This window comes from Glycine soja, chromosome 11, assembly GCF_004193775.1.
Source record: "Glycine soja cultivar W05 chromosome 11, ASM419377v2, whole genome shotgun sequence".
Taxonomy (NCBI): domain Eukaryota; kingdom Viridiplantae; phylum Streptophyta; class Magnoliopsida; order Fabales; family Fabaceae; genus Glycine; species Glycine soja.
In genome coordinates this window covers 15567125-15587149 of record NC_041012.1, presented here as the reverse complement: position 1 = coordinate 15587149, position 20025 = coordinate 15567125, and the positions used below count along the sequence as shown (strand labels likewise).

The 20025-nt window shown below is 31.9% G+C and overlaps 2 protein-coding genes across 3 annotated transcripts; both read right to left on the bottom strand.

The window, feature by feature from the left end:
• Window positions 1-2995: 2995 nt before the first annotated feature.
• LOC114376345 (nicalin-1-like) lies at window positions 2996-11793 on the bottom strand. The gene is made up of 14 exons (XM_028334433.1): window positions 11195-11793; window positions 9451-9620; window positions 8876-8979; window positions 8447-8513; window positions 7671-7763; window positions 7428-7592; window positions 7179-7319; window positions 7011-7088; window positions 6493-6605; window positions 6203-6263; window positions 4493-4660; window positions 4032-4133; window positions 3492-3581; window positions 2996-3407 (listed from the first exon to the last, which is right to left on the bottom strand). Exons 1-14 carry the CDS (start codon window positions 11466-11468, stop codon window positions 3345-3347), a joined length of 1689 nt encoding a protein of 562 aa, XP_028190234.1. The 5' UTR covers window positions 11469-11793; the 3' UTR covers window positions 2996-3344.
• A 2026-nt stretch (window positions 11794-13819) lies between these two features.
• Window positions 13820-18674, bottom strand: LOC114374446. 2 transcript variants are annotated; one of them, XM_028332083.1, is made up of 9 exons: window positions 18439-18674; window positions 16356-16522; window positions 16079-16183; window positions 15811-15867; window positions 15566-15646; window positions 15282-15316; window positions 14990-15079; window positions 14821-14879; window positions 13820-14352 (listed from the first exon to the last, which is right to left on the bottom strand). In XM_028332083.1, exons 1-9 carry the CDS (start codon window positions 18584-18586, stop codon window positions 14291-14293), a joined length of 804 nt encoding a protein of 267 aa, XP_028187884.1. In that variant the 5' UTR covers window positions 18587-18674; the 3' UTR covers window positions 13820-14290. The 2 variants fall into 2 exon arrangements, with proteins under 2 accessions (XP_028187884.1, XP_028187883.1); XM_028332082.1 differs by having other exon boundaries at window positions 14720-14879; window positions 18439-18671.
• Window positions 18675-20025: the final 1351 nt, after the last annotated feature.

The window sequence follows — 20025 nt, the reverse complement described above, 5'->3', positions numbered from 1 at the left end:
TCCATTTTTTTCCCTTGTGTTTTTATTCCAAGGCTAATCGCTGATGGATATTTAGACAAATTAATTCTCTTTAAAATTAAGTGCCCATGGCCATGTTATTCTTAAAACTGGATTTGTGTGTCCTGTTTCTTTAAAAATGATCTTTGTTAATGCCCGAAAGGGTTTTTATATGAAACATTTTTATTAATTTTTATTTGCATTGGAATTAAAGAGGTGTTACTTATGGAACAAATTATACAATTTTTTTTTCTCTATTTTCACTAAAACTTGTTTCTTATAAAAAAAGACCGAACGGGAGTAGTAACTAATGTTTGCGCTACTTTGATATCGAGGATTATTTTTTTTAGCTGCACTGATTTCAAATTTGACTCATTTCGTTACTATTTAATTTTTTTATTTGTATTTTCTATTGGATTTTGTCTTTGAACCTGGTGTGTTTTTTGTGATCACAAATATTTTTTTTTGTCTTCATCCATTATTATTATATTTTGCTTGTATCATGTGTGCATTTTTATTAGTTTATTGATATTAGATATTTAAATTTAAAAACTTGTGATAAGATATTTCTTATTTTTACTTTCAAGTTATATTCCTCTTGTTTTTTTAGTAAAATTGTAATATACTCAAGGCAAATGCACCTCCAAAAAAACATTTTAGTTTATTCATTTTTTTAGGGGTCACTTTTATGTTTTCTATCCGAATTCTACAATAATAAGCCACATTTTGTTTGTCCTCTTCAATTTCTGGTCCTTCTATATTATCCTATCCTTGTACATCATTAAAAAGCTTATAAAAATAATTCCTCCATCACTCTTTGATGTAATTTGTGACCAGAACTTCCCCTTTTGTATCCTTCATTGTCTTTTCTCTATTTTTCGCAAACTTATATATCTTAGTTCTTCATTTTTTTTTATCAATATATATTAGTTTGTTAATTTTTGTTGACGGGAGGATTCAAACTAATGACTTCTTCTTTCCTTCACCACTAAGTTAACTTTATATCTTTCTTTGTTCTTCATTCTTTATCGCAAGCTCTTTGTAAAACTCTTTAAATGACTATAGATTGTGCTTCACTCACTGGTTTTCTTGTCTCTCCTAGCATTTTGATACTTTGTCCAATTTTCAACATGATTGTTCATGCAAGACATTTAAGAAACATTTTTTTTCTTATCTTTAACATCTTTGTTACCAACAAGATTCTTTTTCTCAACTCAAAACCTATTGAAAAATTATTCGTGTTCTATTTAGGGTGCTACTAATGGCCCCAACTAAATTGTTCTTGGCCCCTACTAGCCAAGACCAATTACCAAACTACCCTTCCTCACATCCTTTCCTTTTTCATTCTTCTCTCCCTCTTTATATTTGACAAAATTTCAAAGCCACTTGGATGGGGAAATATGAATGATGGAAATTAATTTTTTACCAGTTTGACCTTTTGTATAGAGTTGAGTCCAATGATGAAAATGACGGTATAGGGTATAATTATGATGAAAATGTTGGTGAAGACATTGAGGGCCAAGAGCAACCTAGTTATCCTGACTTTTTTAGTTATTTCACGACTAATGAGGTATATATCATGAGACTTTTTTTATATTTGTTTGTGTTTTGAGTTTTGTTATTGAGTCATTTTTTTCAATTCTTTTAGGTTTTTCAAGAGTGCAATAATTTGTTGAATTGGGCTTGACGTGTGGGAAAGGAGCACGAGTTTGTGGTTGTCTCATAAGTCATAAGTAAGTAAAAAAATAAATAATATATTGGCTTGTGAAAAGGGGGGGTCCAAGGGAAAGTATAGATAGTACATAGACAAGTTAGTGCGCAAGTCCATTGGAACAAAAAAATGTGGGTGCCATTTTAAATTAAAAGGGAGGTTTGTCCGAACTATAGGGGAGAGACTTACTACGAAATGTGGTTTCCATCACCATAAAGTCATAGAAACATTGTCTGGTCATTCATATGCTAGTCATTTAAGTAGTGAAGAAAAAAAATTGTGATTAACCAATTGACCAAAAACATGGTGAAACCTGATCAAATTTTGTTAACAATCAAAGATTAAGATTAGACGAATCTCAACACCATTAAAACCATATACAATGCACATTAGAGATATTGTCTCCAAGAAAGGGGTTCAAGAATAGAAATACAACATCTGATGAAATTGATAAAACAAGACCAATATGTTTATTGGTTTAAACGAGTAGATACTGAAGATGTTGTTAGAGATATAATGTGGGTGCATCCAGATTCCATCACTTTTGAACTCATTTTCAGCACTGTTGATTTGTGATACTACTTACAAGACAACATCTTCCATTACTTCTAAATATGTAATTGAAATTTTTAGGAAATTTTATTTGATAATCTCATTGCTAAAGAAAACTACAAATTCTGGAAGAAAAAAAAATGCAAAACGGAAGTGTGCTTCCATTATGTGATTAGTTGAAATTTATTAAAAACCACTAATTTTAATAAGTTTTGCTTCTCAATTAATGTTTTTCTCCTGAATTTATTAAAAAATTGGTGATTTTTAATAAATTTCAATTAATCCCAGAGAAAGTATCCAAAAGAGAGTGAGACAAAATTACAGATTCTATTGTGCACAACTTTTGCTCACTCTTTGCAGTGGAAACACAATTACATTGTAAATTTGAGGGATTTGTAATTTGGGAATTTTGAGATGGTGGGAATGCTATTGGAGCTAATAGCAACTCTCTTCTATTAATCAACAAGTTTTACGTACCATCCTCCTTAACGCCGTTCTTGGGAGACCAGCTATGGAAAATAGGCGGAGCTTCATACTCAAGTCAGCTCCCATAATATTGTATCAAGTCCCCTAGTCCATTCACTGAGTTTGGGATTTTGGTAACAATTATAGATTAAAATTTTTTAATTAAAAAAAATGAACAGTTGACACGATCCGGACAAATTAATTTAGTATAATAGATCTTTCAATTGCAATCTTATGCAATGCCAATTTATTAAGCATCCAGCAAACTTATATTTGACAAATTAACCAATGGGATCCTTTATTGAGCCGAAACTAAGTAGCATGCAAACAAGCCTTGCCTATAACAACCCGGGTAACCTTGTGTTCACAAGGCATGAATTAGTAAGCATTTTTCTTCCACAACAAAAATGCGCCAAATGAAACGGGCAAAAAATATCAAAATTTTGGCGTCGTTAATTTCGCACAGCCAAAACAAAATATCTTGCTGTTTTTATCCACTAAAGCAACCAACTTCAGCAAAGGACGAAAAAAAATCCGATACAGAGCTTTTTCATTAGAAACTTCCATCCTAAGATACTATTTAAAACTTCAGAACTATGTTGGAAAATCCTGCTAGCCACTATGCAGTTTTCACTTTTCGAGAGGGAGGCCGCCGGAATAAACTGATTAGATCATCAAGACCCTGTCAAACAGCATCATTAAGATTGAGTGCATACAAATCGGATAACTAAAGTTTTGAAAATGATGTTAGATGATAAATAGATACCCTAGTGGTGATGACCAAGAAACTGAAGAGCACAATCAAATACGATCCCAATACTAGTAGCAACAGCAAGTCAAATGTGACACTAGCAACCTGCAAAACCATAAAACAATTACTCAGCAACATTTAATTATGAAGCCATAAGTAAAATGCTCAAAGCATGTTTCGATTAACATTTTGGAGCCTTAAAGAACCTTTTTGGACACTTCTAAGAGATTTTGAATAATTTTTTTTTCTAAGAATAGCTCAATCAAAATGCATTTATTTAAAAAATAATACAGATTTTGTTTGTTGTGAAAATTCCCTCCTTTTAACCAAGAAAGGACGTCCTTTAAAAAAGACAAGGGAAAAACAGGTCAGTCAAATAACCAAAAAAATGTTGCGCCCATTGAAAAACACTAGATTACAAACATGGTCAGGACTCAGAAATGAAGATCGTCCAATAAGCAAGACTCTATCAATGATCCATTAAGTTGATTCAGCCGCTAAAAATAGCTAACTTTTGTATACAGAACAAGATGCAAACAAAATAACTTCAAATACCTGATAAATGTTAAGCTTTGTGCTGGTTGAATCATAGAAAGTGACAATCCCATCAAGCACATCTCTATGCAGATTTACGTCATCAGTATGATCTTCTAATTCCTACATACATGTAAGACACTTGGGTAAGTACAGGAGTGGAACTCCAGGTATTGAGAATTGAGGAGTGAGCACCCTCAGCTTAACATGAATTCTTTCTTGCGATTGAAGATTTTTTTATATATATTTTACATTAATTTTAGATTAATTTTATGTTCTATTATAGTCATGCCGTGTCTTCATGATTTTTAAATTTGCCACATCTGTATCATATAGTATGTGTCTCTTGTATTTGTGCTTCCTAAGCTACAAAGATTCCCTTGGCTGATCCACAACCAGAACCATCTTATTGTGGGTAATCCTTTAACTTGAAACAAAAGTAAAATCCATGATAAGCAAAAGCAAAAATAATGCAATAATACCTTTTTCAGTGCCATGACAAAAGGATCACTTTTTGAGAAAAATGGAGCTACTCGAGGCGTTTGGGACAAAACATCTAACCATGATCGAACATAAGAAGGATTGACAGCCAAGTTACTGTTGTCTGCAAAGATCTGAATGTTCTTTCCTTGATGTCCATAGATATGCCTCTGTAGAAAGTAGATCGGAAGACTATTTAAAACAATGAAGTTGGCTTCTCATAAAAAATATATGAACTGATGACAGACGTTTCATCAAAAGATACTGGGAATCCAATATATCTCTAATGTAATTTTTATTTCCGGGCAATTCTTTAAAAACAGGATAATAACTAATCAACTAAGTTCATGAACTTCTACTCAATTTATACTACAGCCTCACTGATTAAGCCAGGTTGCAATAATCAATGAAGGTTGTGCTTGACCCCTTTTTTCAGCTTTTTTCTTAAAAGGAAAAAGTAGGTCAGACATTTTCTGAAAATCTCTTCAAAGATTAAGCAACTTAATTTTTATAAATGGTAGCTTTTAAGAAAAAGGATAGGTAAAGGAGAATTCATAAAAAAGAAAATTACTCTCCTCATTCTCTTTTCTCTCTCCCCACTCTCTGTTCTCTCTCGGGTCACCTCTTTTAAGTTAAAAAAAAATACTACTTAATGTTTAGAGCCAAGCAAATCAAGGATTATCTTCATTAAGCACCAAAAGTAAAGAGCCAAGCATAGCCAAAGAATAGGTTCACAAGAAATCAACGATTATCTTCATTAAGGCATATACCCAAAAAGTCAACGACATGAGCACTTCAAATTTCAAAAATCTTGTTATCATATTAAACACCATCAACCACAACTACAACTATGAGATTGTCACAATTCCTATAATTGAATCAAATCAGGTAACAATATAAAAATTGGCAAACATCATGTTTTTACTTAAATGATGGATAATGAAAAGATGAGGTGGAACACATGAATCCATGATGGAAGGAGAAAGGAAGCAAAATATGTGCCACGAGTAACCCGCTGTTTAAGTTTGAATGAATCAAACTACAGAGTGGAAACTTTGCATATTCAAGGAATCATCTTAGTGAAATCTCATCAACAACCCTTAACACAATGCTATTATATACAATAAACATCATGTCATTAATGAATTGGCATCATCCATATGCAGTGCTACACGGGCATTAATAATTAGCTAAACTTAGCGCCATTCAGGGGTATTTGTTGGATAAGACAAAGTAGAAGGAGCCACAGTGCCCACACAGGTAATAATCAAGTCAAATTATTCTGGCTACCTTAAAGTCAAACTAATTCTGGCTCAGTAGCCTTTTTCTTAACCATAATGGAGCAAACTAATGCCATGTATAAAGATAAATGCCCATAATAGAAGCATCAAAACATGCAAACCACCTGGTGCATATATTAAAAAGTATCTACCCAACAAACTCAAATATTATACACAAAATCACATAAGAGATAAGTTTTGACATTATTAGAAATACACACCAACAAAATATGGTGAATAAAATACTAGATTTTTCAAGCATAATTAAGAATCAGTGCCCAGAGCAAACAACAAAACACTCCTCATAACTCTTACGCCAAATTATGAGAAGGAAAAATAATTACGAAAACATCAAAAGGTTACATTCCTAATCTTTTGGGGTTTTCTTGTGTGTGCATTGACTTCTACTTTTTGAGGTAAAATTAATCTTACCGCAAGACTCTCAGCAATTAATTTCACACTTCTGACAATAGCCGCTTCATTGACAAAATGCCTGCAGAATGAAGCTCAGTATTAGAGTAGTACATTAGTTAGGTGACAGTTAGAAGTTAGTTAGCTGAAGTTCTGTCTATAAATACAGAAATGTACTCTCAAAGTCAGTTGGCTAATAAAATCACTTTTCCCTTTTATCTGATTTTCATTTTCTCTTTAGATTTCTATTATTCAGTCAGCAAAAATGTACAGAAATAATAAAATTCTTGCATTTAGGTCCAGAAATGAACCTTCCATCAACCAAGCCACCAGTCTTCTCTAGAAATTCAGGTGCTGTAGAGAGTTCAGAGAGGGTGGCCGCAGTAACTCTCAGCCTTGAAAACTGTTCATGCTCCCAAGCTACCTACAGCAGATGACCATCTTTAATAACTATTAGAGGTAGCATTTAGACAAAATGCAGGAAGCATGTGCTTGCTATCAGGAAATACTTTAATAAGACATGAAGCACAAGCTGAAATGATTAAGAACAGGAAGTGGAAACCAATAGGCAGCTGTAGAAATAAAATAAAATGGTTTGACATCAGATTAAAATAAAATTAGAAGAAAAGATGCATTGCAGTTTCCAAACCTTTTTTCTATAAACATGTAAACCATATATAAGGTGTTTGAACATGGTAATATTGTAATAAAATAATGGGACAATAGCATTTGTCTGAAAATACAACCACATTGAGATTGAGCAAAAGCTAAGTATAAATTACTAAAGAGCTAGGCAGGTGAAACAGAACACTGAGAATATATCACTTACTCGGGGATTGGAAATGTTAATTTTCTTATGCTTCAGATTCACTTTAAAGCCTAATTCTTCTGCAACACTTGAAAAATCCTACACCATATTTTCCATTGAAAGTCATGAAGATAGAACTGTTAGAAAATCCATTTAGTAAAGCCTGCATCACTTTGACTATTCACTTACTTCATGAATTTTCTTAATAAAGGCATTTTCTGGAGGCTTAGATACATGAATCCACAATTCATTTTCCCAAGAGCCAATACTATCCAAGCAAATAGCATAGTCAATGCTCTCACGCAGACGTTGATCAAAGCTCCTAAGCCACTGAAAAATGCAGAATTGTATGTAACCAAAACCATAACAAAAGGGAAGGTTGATTGCGCGTTACAGTTCTATCAGCAAATAAATGAACTTCCAAACAGGAAATATCACCTTATGGGTTCCATTGTAGTTATAAGGCCCACCAGACGTTAGCCCAAACAGCAGATTGTATTGTCCTCTTGTCTTTGGATTAGAATATAAGAGAGAAAACAACCTAGCTACTTCAAGAAGAGCCACAATGCCACTTCCATTACTATCGCTTCCCACTGATAATGCCTACAATTACATATATTTTAGCATAATCATACATTTCAAACAGTTTGGTTTTATAGGTAGAATTCATAAATAACATACAGGAGCAGCCCCAAAGGTGTCATATGAAGCAACTATTGCAATGGTGGGTAATTGATGAGCATCATCATCTGTCTTCAGTCCTGCCAACCATCCCTGCAATCATATAAAAGATGCATCCAACATCCATACAAGCTCTATTCAAAGAACAACAATTTTAAAAGACTTATGACATTGAAGATAGATTGTAAATATTTTCTGTGTAATACAGAAGCATATGTAGGAGCATAATCATTTGTACTTACATATCACAAGTTGTGATTACCATGATGTATGTGAAACATGTCTTTAAGTGTTCTATTTTATCAAGAAGAAGCTGTATTTTTCAATGCTTAAATATAAATCACAAGTGCACATTTTAATATCTATAATTAATCTGCAACTTGCATAAACTTTAGAAGATGATCATTCAAGCAATTAAAAAAAAATAGGCCTATAATGAATAAAGTGTTCTTGGAAAAAAGAAATGATCAAGAGGAAGAAAATAATAAAAGTCAAAAAACATTATCAAACACTTAATAATACAAGAAGAAACATACAAATCAAAATAAATTAATCCATCAGGAAGTAACTGACGAGTTCATAAGCGTATAGTTGATTATTAAGCAGGTTTCTATAAGTTTACAAAACATTATCAAACACTTAATAATAAAAGAAGGAACATATTCACCATCCTGGAAAAAGAATAAGACAAGAAGCAGATTATATTCATACAACATTAGTTTTATTTATCATTTCAACCACATTGAATTTTTCTAAAAAGAAGGTTGAACAAACACCTGAATATTTGTAATGGGAGGAGATACAACTTTCTTTGGTTCTGGGGCCGAAACAACAAATTTGTATCTGCAACATCTCAAAAAAAGGGAAAGAAATCATTGAAAATGTCACTTCCAAAAGAACATAAACTTGGTAATGCAATAACTCAACATACATGCAAATTGACTTACTACAGACAGAAACTCCAAGAAAGAGAATTAAATATAAGAAAAGCAGCAACTATGAAACAAATAGATAATTGAAACATAATCCAAACCAATATAACAGAAGGTATTCAATAAAACAAGATCTAATACCCAGAAGTTGGAAATATGCAAGGTAATCCCATATGTAAGATCCAATGGGTTCCTAAAGTTCTTTGATCATCTAGAAAATTTTACAAAATTTAGTTAAAGTAGTGAAAGCTTTATTCACTGATTTGAACTCACCCGCCAGTTGTTGCTGTAGCAGGCTGACCAGTGACATCATTCTTCTTGATATCAGTTAACACAGCATCAATGTTATCATCCTCGAATGCAAAATAAACAGGATACTGCAACAAGATGCAGCACCTAAGTTAAAATTCTCTCAAAATAATAAAAATAAAATGATAAGAGGTACATGATAATGTAATGGAAGTGGGGGAGGGGGGGCAAAAACTAATTGTAGGAAACATGCTACCTCATATTACACGGAAAAGGACGTCATGTCACACATACTACAGCAAAAAGCATTTATTATTTTTTCCTTAGATAAATGGGAAAAACATCAATTTATGGAAGAACAATTAAATTCAAAGAAGTGCGCCTTTCATTTCTCTCACACACATTCAAAATAATAATAGTAAGCAGCACACTGATATAGGTCTTCTAGATAATTGAGTAACCAAATTCAGCAGTTCATTACTTATGTTGCGCATTGACTATGAGACTTTTAAGAATGACTAGAAGTCCATGCTGTAAACTAGAAAATGGTGCTAGAGCAGAAGCTAGGTGGAAAGTAGAAGTTAAGAAAATTTACTCACAGGTAAGTTGGCATGTATAAGTATTTTTTCAAGTTCATCCAATACATTCTTCAGCAGTTCTTTACTCTCATCTTGATGATTACTTCCCATACCATCTTTGTTTTCAAAACTGAACATCCGGGGAAGCAAAAATATTAAACCCCCAAGAGGCTTGCTTTCAGCAATATACTCTGCCATATTGCAGTCACAAGATTTTAATCTTGTTAAATAATAAGTGAGACAAAATGACATTCTTCAAATAATGATCAACATAAAATGACAGGGACAAGAAATGTTAAGCATTCAACTAGAACAATATAGAACACGGTTCAAACTTTGAATAAAATGGATGATATCAGGGTTTGGGCAAAACACAGCAACCAACTTGTCAACTTTATTAACACAATAAAAATATAACCTTTCTTGCTTGCCTAGTGAACAAGAACCTCTTCAAACTTAATACCGACAGCATATAAGCTAATAAGGGTGCATTTGGAAGAATAACACAAGTAATTGTACAAGTGTTTAAGAGAGTTTATGAAAATGGCTTAAAATATGTTCAAAAGTTGTTTTCAACTTATTTCCATAAGCTCTCCAAGATAGCTTATAACATATGAAAAGAGTTTAACCCTATTTTCTCTTCAATTGTAGAAACAACTTATACATAAGTGTTTGCATGATAAACATAAACACTTATTCAATAAGTGCTTAATTAATTAGTTTAGCTAAACACCTCGTCACCTCTAACTCTAAGTCATTTTTACAGGTATACAAAGTAAAGTACTTCCCATAGACTATTATAAGTAACATCTTAACCAATTTAATATTTGTTATTCCCATACGGCCACTAGCACTTTCTTCCTCCTCTATATACTTCTCAGACAAGTATGACCTGTTTGGATAAGCTTCTCTAGAAGCACTTTTAGGAAAAGAAAATAAGAAAAAGAAACAAGATGAGCTTCTCTATAAGTTAAAATGAGCTCTCCATTAGCTGATTTGTAGATGTCCTCTCATCTTTCAGAGAAGTTACATGAGAAAGCTTCAACAAATTAACTAATGGAGAGCACATTTTTACTTATGAAAAAGTTCATTTCATTTTTTTTCTTGTCTTCTCTTTGCTTCAAAGAAGCTTACCCAAACAGGCCCAATATATAAATCCTTTTAAATATTATATGATGATTTCTTCCAAGAATTATGCAACTTCATCTTTTCCGTACGCAAGTGGAAAAAGATAAATCAAAATTATCAATACAAAAAAGAAAAAAAAAAGTATTGAAGCAAAGAAATTGTCACGGTGACACTGCAACAACTCTTCTGCAGTTTCGCAAACACCGCCCCTAACTCACGTAATTCTGAATTATGTTTACACATCTAATTCACGCACAACAAATATGTTTGGATGAGAGTTCACAAAATTGATTTTGAATAAAAATAATTTTTGGATAAAATTGATTTTGAAGTGATTTGATTTATATTTGAATTTTGTTATTTTGCTGATTGTTTGAATGTTTTTATTATAAATGTAAGTTTGTAGTAAAACTCTTATAAAACGTTTTATCTAAGGTAAAAGTTACTTAAACTTAAAATCAATTCTGGAACTATAATCAATTCCTCAACACAGAACCAAACATATGAAAAATTACTTCAAATCAAGTTAAGTGGTGTTTCAACGTGATTTTATCACAAAAAAATAATAACAACAACAATAATAATAAAACCTAAAATTAAAATTTCTTTAAAAAAAAGCATAAAGTAGAAGAAGAACCTTTGACAAAAGACATGTTGAGTTCACGAAGCGGTATGAGGAGGACGGTGCGAGAGAGATCGGCGTGCGGAGAGAAGTGGAGCGAGGCGGCGTGGTGGTTGAGGCTGGCGAGTCGAGATCCGAAGGGGACGCCGGACATGTCGTACTGGATGAGGCGGTAGACGTCGACGACGGTGGCGCCGTCGCAGAGGTCGACGCAGGCAACGAGGATGAAGACGAGCGCGATGACGGAGTCGAACAGCATTTCACGCTCGCGAGGTTTCCTTGGCGCCATAGCCACGAACGTGAGATCAGATCTGCTGCTGCTGCTAGCTAGGGTTTCCGAATTTGCGATTGACAAGTGGATACAACACTACACGACGATGCCGATCTACGCTTAAATATGTCAGTCTGTTTCCATCGATCAATATAATAATATTAATTATATTTATTTTTCATTTCAGAAGAAGGTAGGCACAAAATTATGCTAGAGAGAAAGTGACGCTGATTCAAGAGGGAGAAGATGAGGAAACCACTCAAACCAGGTTTAGTAGTAGCATAGCCACGGTTCACTATAGTGACTTAGTGAGAGTAGTAGTGGATTTTCTTTTTCTTTTTTTCCATTTTAAGATACTTTCTTTTCTTTTTAAGATTTTTCCTTCTCTTTCAAGTGAGTCTCGATGAAACTAAGGAAAAATATTAGGAATAAATCTTCTATTCATATACGTGGAACAAAATTTTGGGAGAAACAAAACACACACTTGGTGATCTTTATGTTTCGAGGAACTATACGTACTAGGATATCTTATTTTCAGAAGAAAAAAATACAACCACAATAACATTTTAAAGAAAAATTATTTTCACAACTTTTTTAACAACAATGAAAAAAGGGAAAACAATATAGAATGTGATAGAGAAAAAATATAGAATGTGATAGAGAAAAAAAACATTATTGAAATTATTTTATATATATATATATATATATATAACCCCAACTGTTTTTTAAATGTTCATATGTTTGGTTGGATGGCTCGGGACGTTTGAATTAAATTTCATTAAGTTATATATTTGTGAAACACTTTGATTAAGTTGTGTTTCAATAGTAATTTTGAGTTTTTTTTTTTAATATGATTTGAGTTAAAGTGAAAAGAAAATCAATGATCAAGAACTTGAAGTCTTGAATAATTTGCGTGTTATTAAATGTAATAAACATGATGCTGAAAGAAAGAAAGAAATATATTAGAGCAATCTGTTTAAATATTTATTTAAAAATGTTTTTTAATTAAAAATATGTTTATATAATTTTACGATAATTAAATAGTTTTAAAGCAACACAAATTCAAAAAATTAATTTTAGTATTTTTATTTTTTGAATGATTTTTTTAGCATTTTTCTTAAAATTTAAAAATACTCCTACACAAAATTTTTACAATAATGGAGGACACAAATATGGTAAAGTAACTTTCAAGATCAACTAACATGTATGGGCCGGAAACAAAAATTAAAGAGAAAACTCGATTGAGCTTGAGCATTTACTTATCTCGCAATTTGTTTCAAACTTGGCACCATGAAAGCTATCATTAGATTTTATTCGTAAAATATTTCAGTTAGTTTTGTTTTTTTTATTAGCTAAAAAGACTTTTTACTAAGTTAATCTTCTTAATAGTTTTTATCATTTCTTAAAATGATATTTAAAATAGTATTTTTTTTTTTAAATATTACTTTCTAGTTTTTATATTTATTTTCTTTTTATCTTTAAATATTTATTAGATTTCATTTTTAATTTTTTCTATTTAAGATTAAATTTTATTATTTTTATTCTTTATATAATTTTATATTTTTCAGCTACTTCAATATATAATTCTACCATATATTTATAATTCAATATGATGGTTTTTTTTAACTTTCAGCTAGGTTTGTGAAACATTAGTGTTTTGGTTTTGAAAAGAATACTTATTTATAGTAAAAGAGTTAAACGGTTTCCTCAAATATGATATTCCCTTTACGTGCATGGGTGAGGATTGAAGGTTAACGTTAGTACGTTACCATTGGGTATATACAGGCTAATTAAGATTTTTGGACTTTTGGCCATGAATCATGATTTGCACCGTAAATAACTAAATATTAATGAACCTTGTAATAAATGCTTTATTAGTAAAGCTAATGAAAATAACATCTGATGGTAGTTGCATAACAATAACATAGAGTCACATTGGGTTGTATTAATTGAAATAAACCATTGATTTTGACGAAGAGAAAGAAAAGAGTGAGGGCTGAGCAAGAGAAAAGATTAGTTTTTTTCTTCTAAACTATAGATATTTTTCACTTGAGACAATCATGTTTAAGTTAGATAAGATAGATAAGACCATGTGAAAAAAACAAATGTGACAGAGAGTAGTGATGACATGAAATTATGCAAGGGAAATATTGAGAATAACCAATAAATACTCCTACCATTTCCAAGATTAATTAACCTGATTGCTAACACCCATGCATGGTTCAGCCATGTCGTCAATGTCAACCTCCTGCCACAATTGAACAGAAACATTTTCCTAAAAATATAAGAAAATTTCTCCACACTGCATTGGACACCTGATAATTATCGAATACAACAAGGGACCATAAATGTATAACTACACGCAAGCATAACAACTAACTATCACTTTATATTTACATCTCAGTAGCCAGTGCAACAATATAGTTTGGAACTACACGTATATGGGGAATATTAACATTTAACAACCACTATTTACCATTTCAAATCGTCTTGTATTCTTTCAACATCAATTTCAATTTTTATGGGTACAAAATAAAAGTGGGACGGAGGCTAATGGCTATCCAATATGCATCCATTTATGTCATGTTTTGAATTCAGAGACATGATATTAATACACTTGAAATAGCATCATTCTAAAATTCAACAAGAAGATGAATGCGGTGAAGGGTTGTAACTTGTAATCAGTGCTCAGTTAAGGATGCAGCTCAGCATTTCCAATGTCCAAGGGTATAGTGAGTAGTGTACTCAGCTGCTGAGTGCTGAGCATAGCAAAATAAATATTTCAATAGCTTGATCCATCTTCATTTTCGGGAAATACAAACCGTAAACCTTCATTGTCTCTATAAGCTTGCACCAGAACAGCAGCCTTGTAGACAAACATTCCGAACATGGCTGGCACAAGCTAGGGTGAACAAGAGACAAATATAAATGAATGACCAATGTATTTAAGGAAAGTTGAATAGTAAGGCCATGATTGGATAAACTTCTCTCCATGCGTACATATGGGAGAAGAAATTATGAAGATAAAATGAATTGAGTTTCTCCTGTAAGCCTAAGTTAATTTACATACTTTGACTTTTAGAGAATTTAAATGAGATTGCTTTTATAGAAGTAAAGTGCATGAGTTGATTTTAACTCATAGGAGATGCTTAATTTATTTTATCTTCTTATTTTCTTCTTCTATAAGTGCTTATGAAGAAATTTATCCAAACAAGAAACCTTGGCGGCTCAAGAAAACATTTTTTGATATGCATGCTGCCAAGGATTACCTGGAAATCAAAAATGTCATTGGTAAAATACTGATGAAACAGAATCCAAAGCCCATATATTGTTGCTGGAATAACTAGCCTGGGAGATGAAAGAGATATACCGCTACCCTTGATTGTCCTCTCCAAGAAATCTTCAAGGTCTTCACTTCTTATACCAATTCTGGTTAAGAAATATTGTTTATCCAAAACAAGGGATAAGAGAATGTCAACAACAGAGAATGCTAACTAGCACAATTAGATCAAATTCAATGCACAAGTTTTCATTTGTACTTCTTCGACTTCTTTTTCTTGAATATTTGAGGAACGTCTTCACTGGATAGGTTGTCTGCATGTTGATACAAGAGTTGAAGGTACAAGCAACTGCATTGAAAATGATATATCAGTTAAGTATAATAATGAGCAATGGTAAGAACAGTTTAATCTTTTCTTTTCTCTCACACACAAAAAAAACAATGATGAACAATATCAATTTAGGCTCTAACTGTCTTACTAGTGGCCCTTAAGCTCATTTAACAAATAATTCAATATGACAGTATCAATATAATACAATGCAATAACAAACCTGAAAAGGACTCCAATCGCATAACTTATAGCAGCCTACACATTTAGGAGAATGGCACACATCAGTGAAGGAAATAATTTGAAACTTACACCATGGGGTAGTGTTTGAAGTTAAAGCATTATGGTAAGACATTGGCATCCATCCAAAGTTAGACTTATCATGAAGAAAGAGAACATAATTGAGTGGTAAGAAGCACAAAAATGATCTGGTTCTGAATTATAATAGCAAAATGATAAGACTTTTTTATTATTTTTTGAGACACAGCATGCAAATGTAAAGTTTACCTGTACGGAAAAAATAACCAAGCAATATCCACTACAAGCCAGTCCAATACCCACAGATAGAAGCAGTAATTCCCTCTTGAGCTACAATTAAGAATAAAAATGACAGAATAAGCAGCCAACAGCCTTACACAACATCTGAACAACTGTAATTAATCAAAACCTACATGCCTTGAGGTAAGAAAACACTGATGTCACTAAACTTGAGCAAAGAAAGAACAATAACGAGGTCAAGAGAGGTATTGTACAGATTCATATTTGAGCATGTTCAGTTTCATGCGTCTTGCACTGCTGTCCTGTAATGCCTGTTGATATATGAAATGAAGTTTCCAACATTATTGGATGACTGGGTTATTATTTATTTACCACAGAGAGAAGGTGAATTTGAAAAACATTTGACAAAATAAAATATGCATTGTAACACATCAATTTCATATCCAATTTCCCTGACAAGATAATAACATACAGAAGAAAATGAAAGTTGGGATGTAAAATGAAAACTACTCTAAAGCATACCTTAGCAGTCACCTTCTTGTTTATTGGTGGAGAATTGTCACCTGTTAGCCACTCTTGGGTTCTTGTAAGTTTCAAAAAACCACCATCACTGTCAGTCTCTATGATCTACAAATATTACAAAAAACACGTGAAATTGAATTATTTGACCAACGAATCAATATACAAAATTTGCAATGAATCAGTACAAGGCAACAAATTGCCAAAACTGACACACTTGATAGAATCTTTAAAATTGGATAGGAATAGTTCGAAATTAGATATAATGAGTCTGCTGCACCTGCTCTATTTGTTGAGAAGTGTTGTCGGTGAGCTCGCTAATATCATAATCACCAGAACTTCTGAAATCTCTTCTCCATAATAAATCGGAAGCTCTTGATATAAAATCCCCATTTAATTCTCTCTCCTTAAAAAATATTTGCAAGACATCCTCATCTGTATCACTCACTAAAAAATGAGTTTCAACCAATTAGCTTTCAGCAGAAACAAGGACTGAGTGAAAAGAAAAAAGATACTGTGCCAAGGATTAAGTATTACATATGCTGGGGCTAAAATGATAGAAATAACAGTGGCAGAACATGTAATTCAATAAATGTAGAAGCTAGAAGGATGAGGTATTCGTCAATGAACAATACAACTGATGAACATTTTTCAAACACCACCAATGCAAGAGCCTTTTTTCAGCTTGAAGAGTAGACAATGTTTATGCTTATGCTTAGCTACCTTGTACTGAAATTCAACAAATGACGAGGACTAAGGCTACCTTGTGCTCAAATTCAATTTTTATTTACATCTACTGATGTAAGAGTACTATTTTTGGCTTGAGGCTAGGACAATATATTGGAATTTTCTATTCCAATAATTAATGTGAGCTAATATTATAAGACAATTATATTAGCTATTTATCATTAATGGATTTTATTTTATGTGATCAAATTAAGTGAGTCCGTTAAACAACTAAATCAGAGGATATGGACTTAAATGAGCAAACGTCAATGTTGGCCTATTAGAGGATAATGGGAACCCTATTAAGTTAGGGTCCCCAACATACGGAGCCATCACATATAGTTTTTTTTCCTCCTCATCTGAAAAGTTAAGGAATAAAGAGGTTTCAGTTGAGGAAGAATCATGAAGTCACTGTTAGCCAGTTATTTTTTCCGTAACAGATCCTACTAAGAAGAGCACATAGATCAGATATCAAGTAATGTGTTCCTGATGGTTATATTGGTATTTTGTAAGGATACCTAAAATTACAACACAATATTTATGCATATTCTTATGCTTAGCTACCTTATACTGAAATTCAACAGATGACGAGGAACTCTTGTTTACTTGGTCAGAGAGACTCTAATACCATGTCAACAACCGATTCTCGCAAAAGCTTCAGCTATTAGGTTAAAGCTCATGAATGGTTTTTATATCTAACTATACATCAATGGAAAAAAGGCGATAGAAAAATAACGAAAATAGTGATAAGAATGTCAAACCATACTAGCTTTTAATCAAGAAGAGCTGGGTGAAAATTGCAACTCTATTATTAATCTAACATATTTTAACAGAATCGTAGTCGGAATAACAAATAAAAGAGAACTAAAATGAATAACAATAAGAAACATAAGAAAGGAAGCCATTAAATTCCCTAAAATAAAACAGAAACCTTTCTTTGACAACAGTTGTTTACTTATTTTGATGCACCCTCAACTTGAATGTATCAACAAACTACTCATCCAAGAAAAGTAACACTTCAAATGCCTCTTCTTTCTAATGGTCCAACCCATTCTCTTGCAATCCAAACACCAAAAAAGATGCATGTACTTAAAAGAGATGATGATTTTAGTCAAACATTAAACCTAGCTATCATGTTAACCTTGCAACAAAAAATTGGATATTTTTTTAAATAATCCAAGCACAATATTATATTTTCAAAGCTTTTCTGACAAAATATTCAGTTGAAACAATAATCTGGAGCTAGCCAGCCAGAATTACTTTCAAATAAATCCAAATTTTCCAAATTGCAAAAATATAGAGTGTGTGCAATTATTTTTTCCAATGCAGAGTCTAAGTTAACAAACTGTAATACAAAGTATCTCCAATTCAAATAGAAGATGCTGTTTCTCCAGCAGAGAGAAACATTCTTCAGAGTTCAGACGAAAATTATGTGCATACAATAAGAACTCAACCATGAGAATTATGCCTGTCACTGCGCATCTTTTCCATTCTGAGCTTGAAACATCATATTCAATTGTCTATTACCCATTTCCCCAAACCCCTTCCCCTTTCCAAAAATGCTAACTCACTAAAGGGATAAAAAAAACAATGGAACAAGTCCAATTGCGACGCAAGAAACAGAGTGAGTGGCTAACCTGAAGGAGGACCAGCTCTTACTCTTAGCACTGAAACCAGGGGAGTGGCTGTGGAAAAAGCATTTGGGAAACGAGATAATGCAGAGATTTTTGGGAACTGAAGACTGTAACAAGTGGGGAGGAATCTAATCCTTGAAAGGGTATCCATGACATAGATGGAATGAAAGCCCTGCAATAAACTCGAGCTACCTTACCCGCAACAGTACCACCTTTGGCAAAAAAAAGAATGGATTATAACAAAAGGGTACCAAGATTTAATCTATATTGTGATTTTGAACTTTAAATTTTATGCATATTGGACTTTGTTCCTTATTTTTAGTCTTTTAGGGTTGGCATGGGTCACAATTATTAGAGATATAATGTTATTCTAAAATGTACTGACATGATGAGAAATGATTAATTGGAAGATAAATAAGAAGTAACGTATACTTATAATTAAACCAAAAAAATGGTAATTGAAGTGATACATATCTGACGTGAAATTTGAGACCAATTTATCATATATGGGTAATTTTTTTTTTAATTTACTAATTGAGAATTGTTTTTAAATTATTACTTATTTGTGATAAGTCATAATAAGTATTATCATTTTTGAGTCAAAAGTCACATATATTATGACTTCATTTTTTTCTAATTAAAGTCCTAAATTTTTTTAGGATTTTAATTAATTATTTTTAATTTATGACTTTTAAGTTGTTTTTTTTTTTTTACGACTTTAAAGTCATAAAGTGCTTTTTTTTACGATTTTAAAGTCTAAATTTGTAAATATTTTTTTTATTTTACAACTTTAAAGTTGTTAGTGTTTTATTTTTTTATTTAGAAGTCATATATTTATTTATGAGTTCTAATTTTTTTGTTTTATGTTAAAAAAATTTAAAAATTATAAATAGTTTTTTAAATTTAATTATCTAATAAATATTTTTTTTACTTGTTTTAGTTTTATTTAATATTTTGTATATACTTTTTATGTGATTTTATGTAATATTTTTATATTTTTAAAATTATTTTATTTAATATATTTTCTATATTTAATATTTTATATATTTTTTTACTAATGTTAAGAAATTTGATTTGTTTTGTAAATGAAAAAACAATAATGCAAAATACTTAAATTTAAATAAAAATTACATCTTCTTTTAGCAAAAATATTAATAGTGAGATGATGTCCTACAATGAGTTCTCCTAGATATGCGTTAAGGTCTCTCATCTTGTTGCATTGAATTTGTAGGTGGTTGTTGTCCTCTAGTGCTACAATAGTTTCCTCCTCTTGTTTTAGGATGATCACATGTACTTGTTTATTGTTGTTGAGAAACATGATCACCACCATTGTCATGATCATCATCATTATCATCATTTTTGTTGGTATTGTTATTATCATCATCTTCTTCCTACTTGTGTCATGCATTTGAGTAGGTAATGATGGACAATAACAAGAGCTCGATGGTGGTGTGTTATAAGCATATGGCATAGTGTTGAAAGTGGTACCAAACCTTTATGAGAGTCCATCAACAACATTTGAGGTAGAAGGAACTTGAGATGAGTATTGAGGCATATATGATAAGAACCCTAATGGTTGAAAACTTTGTT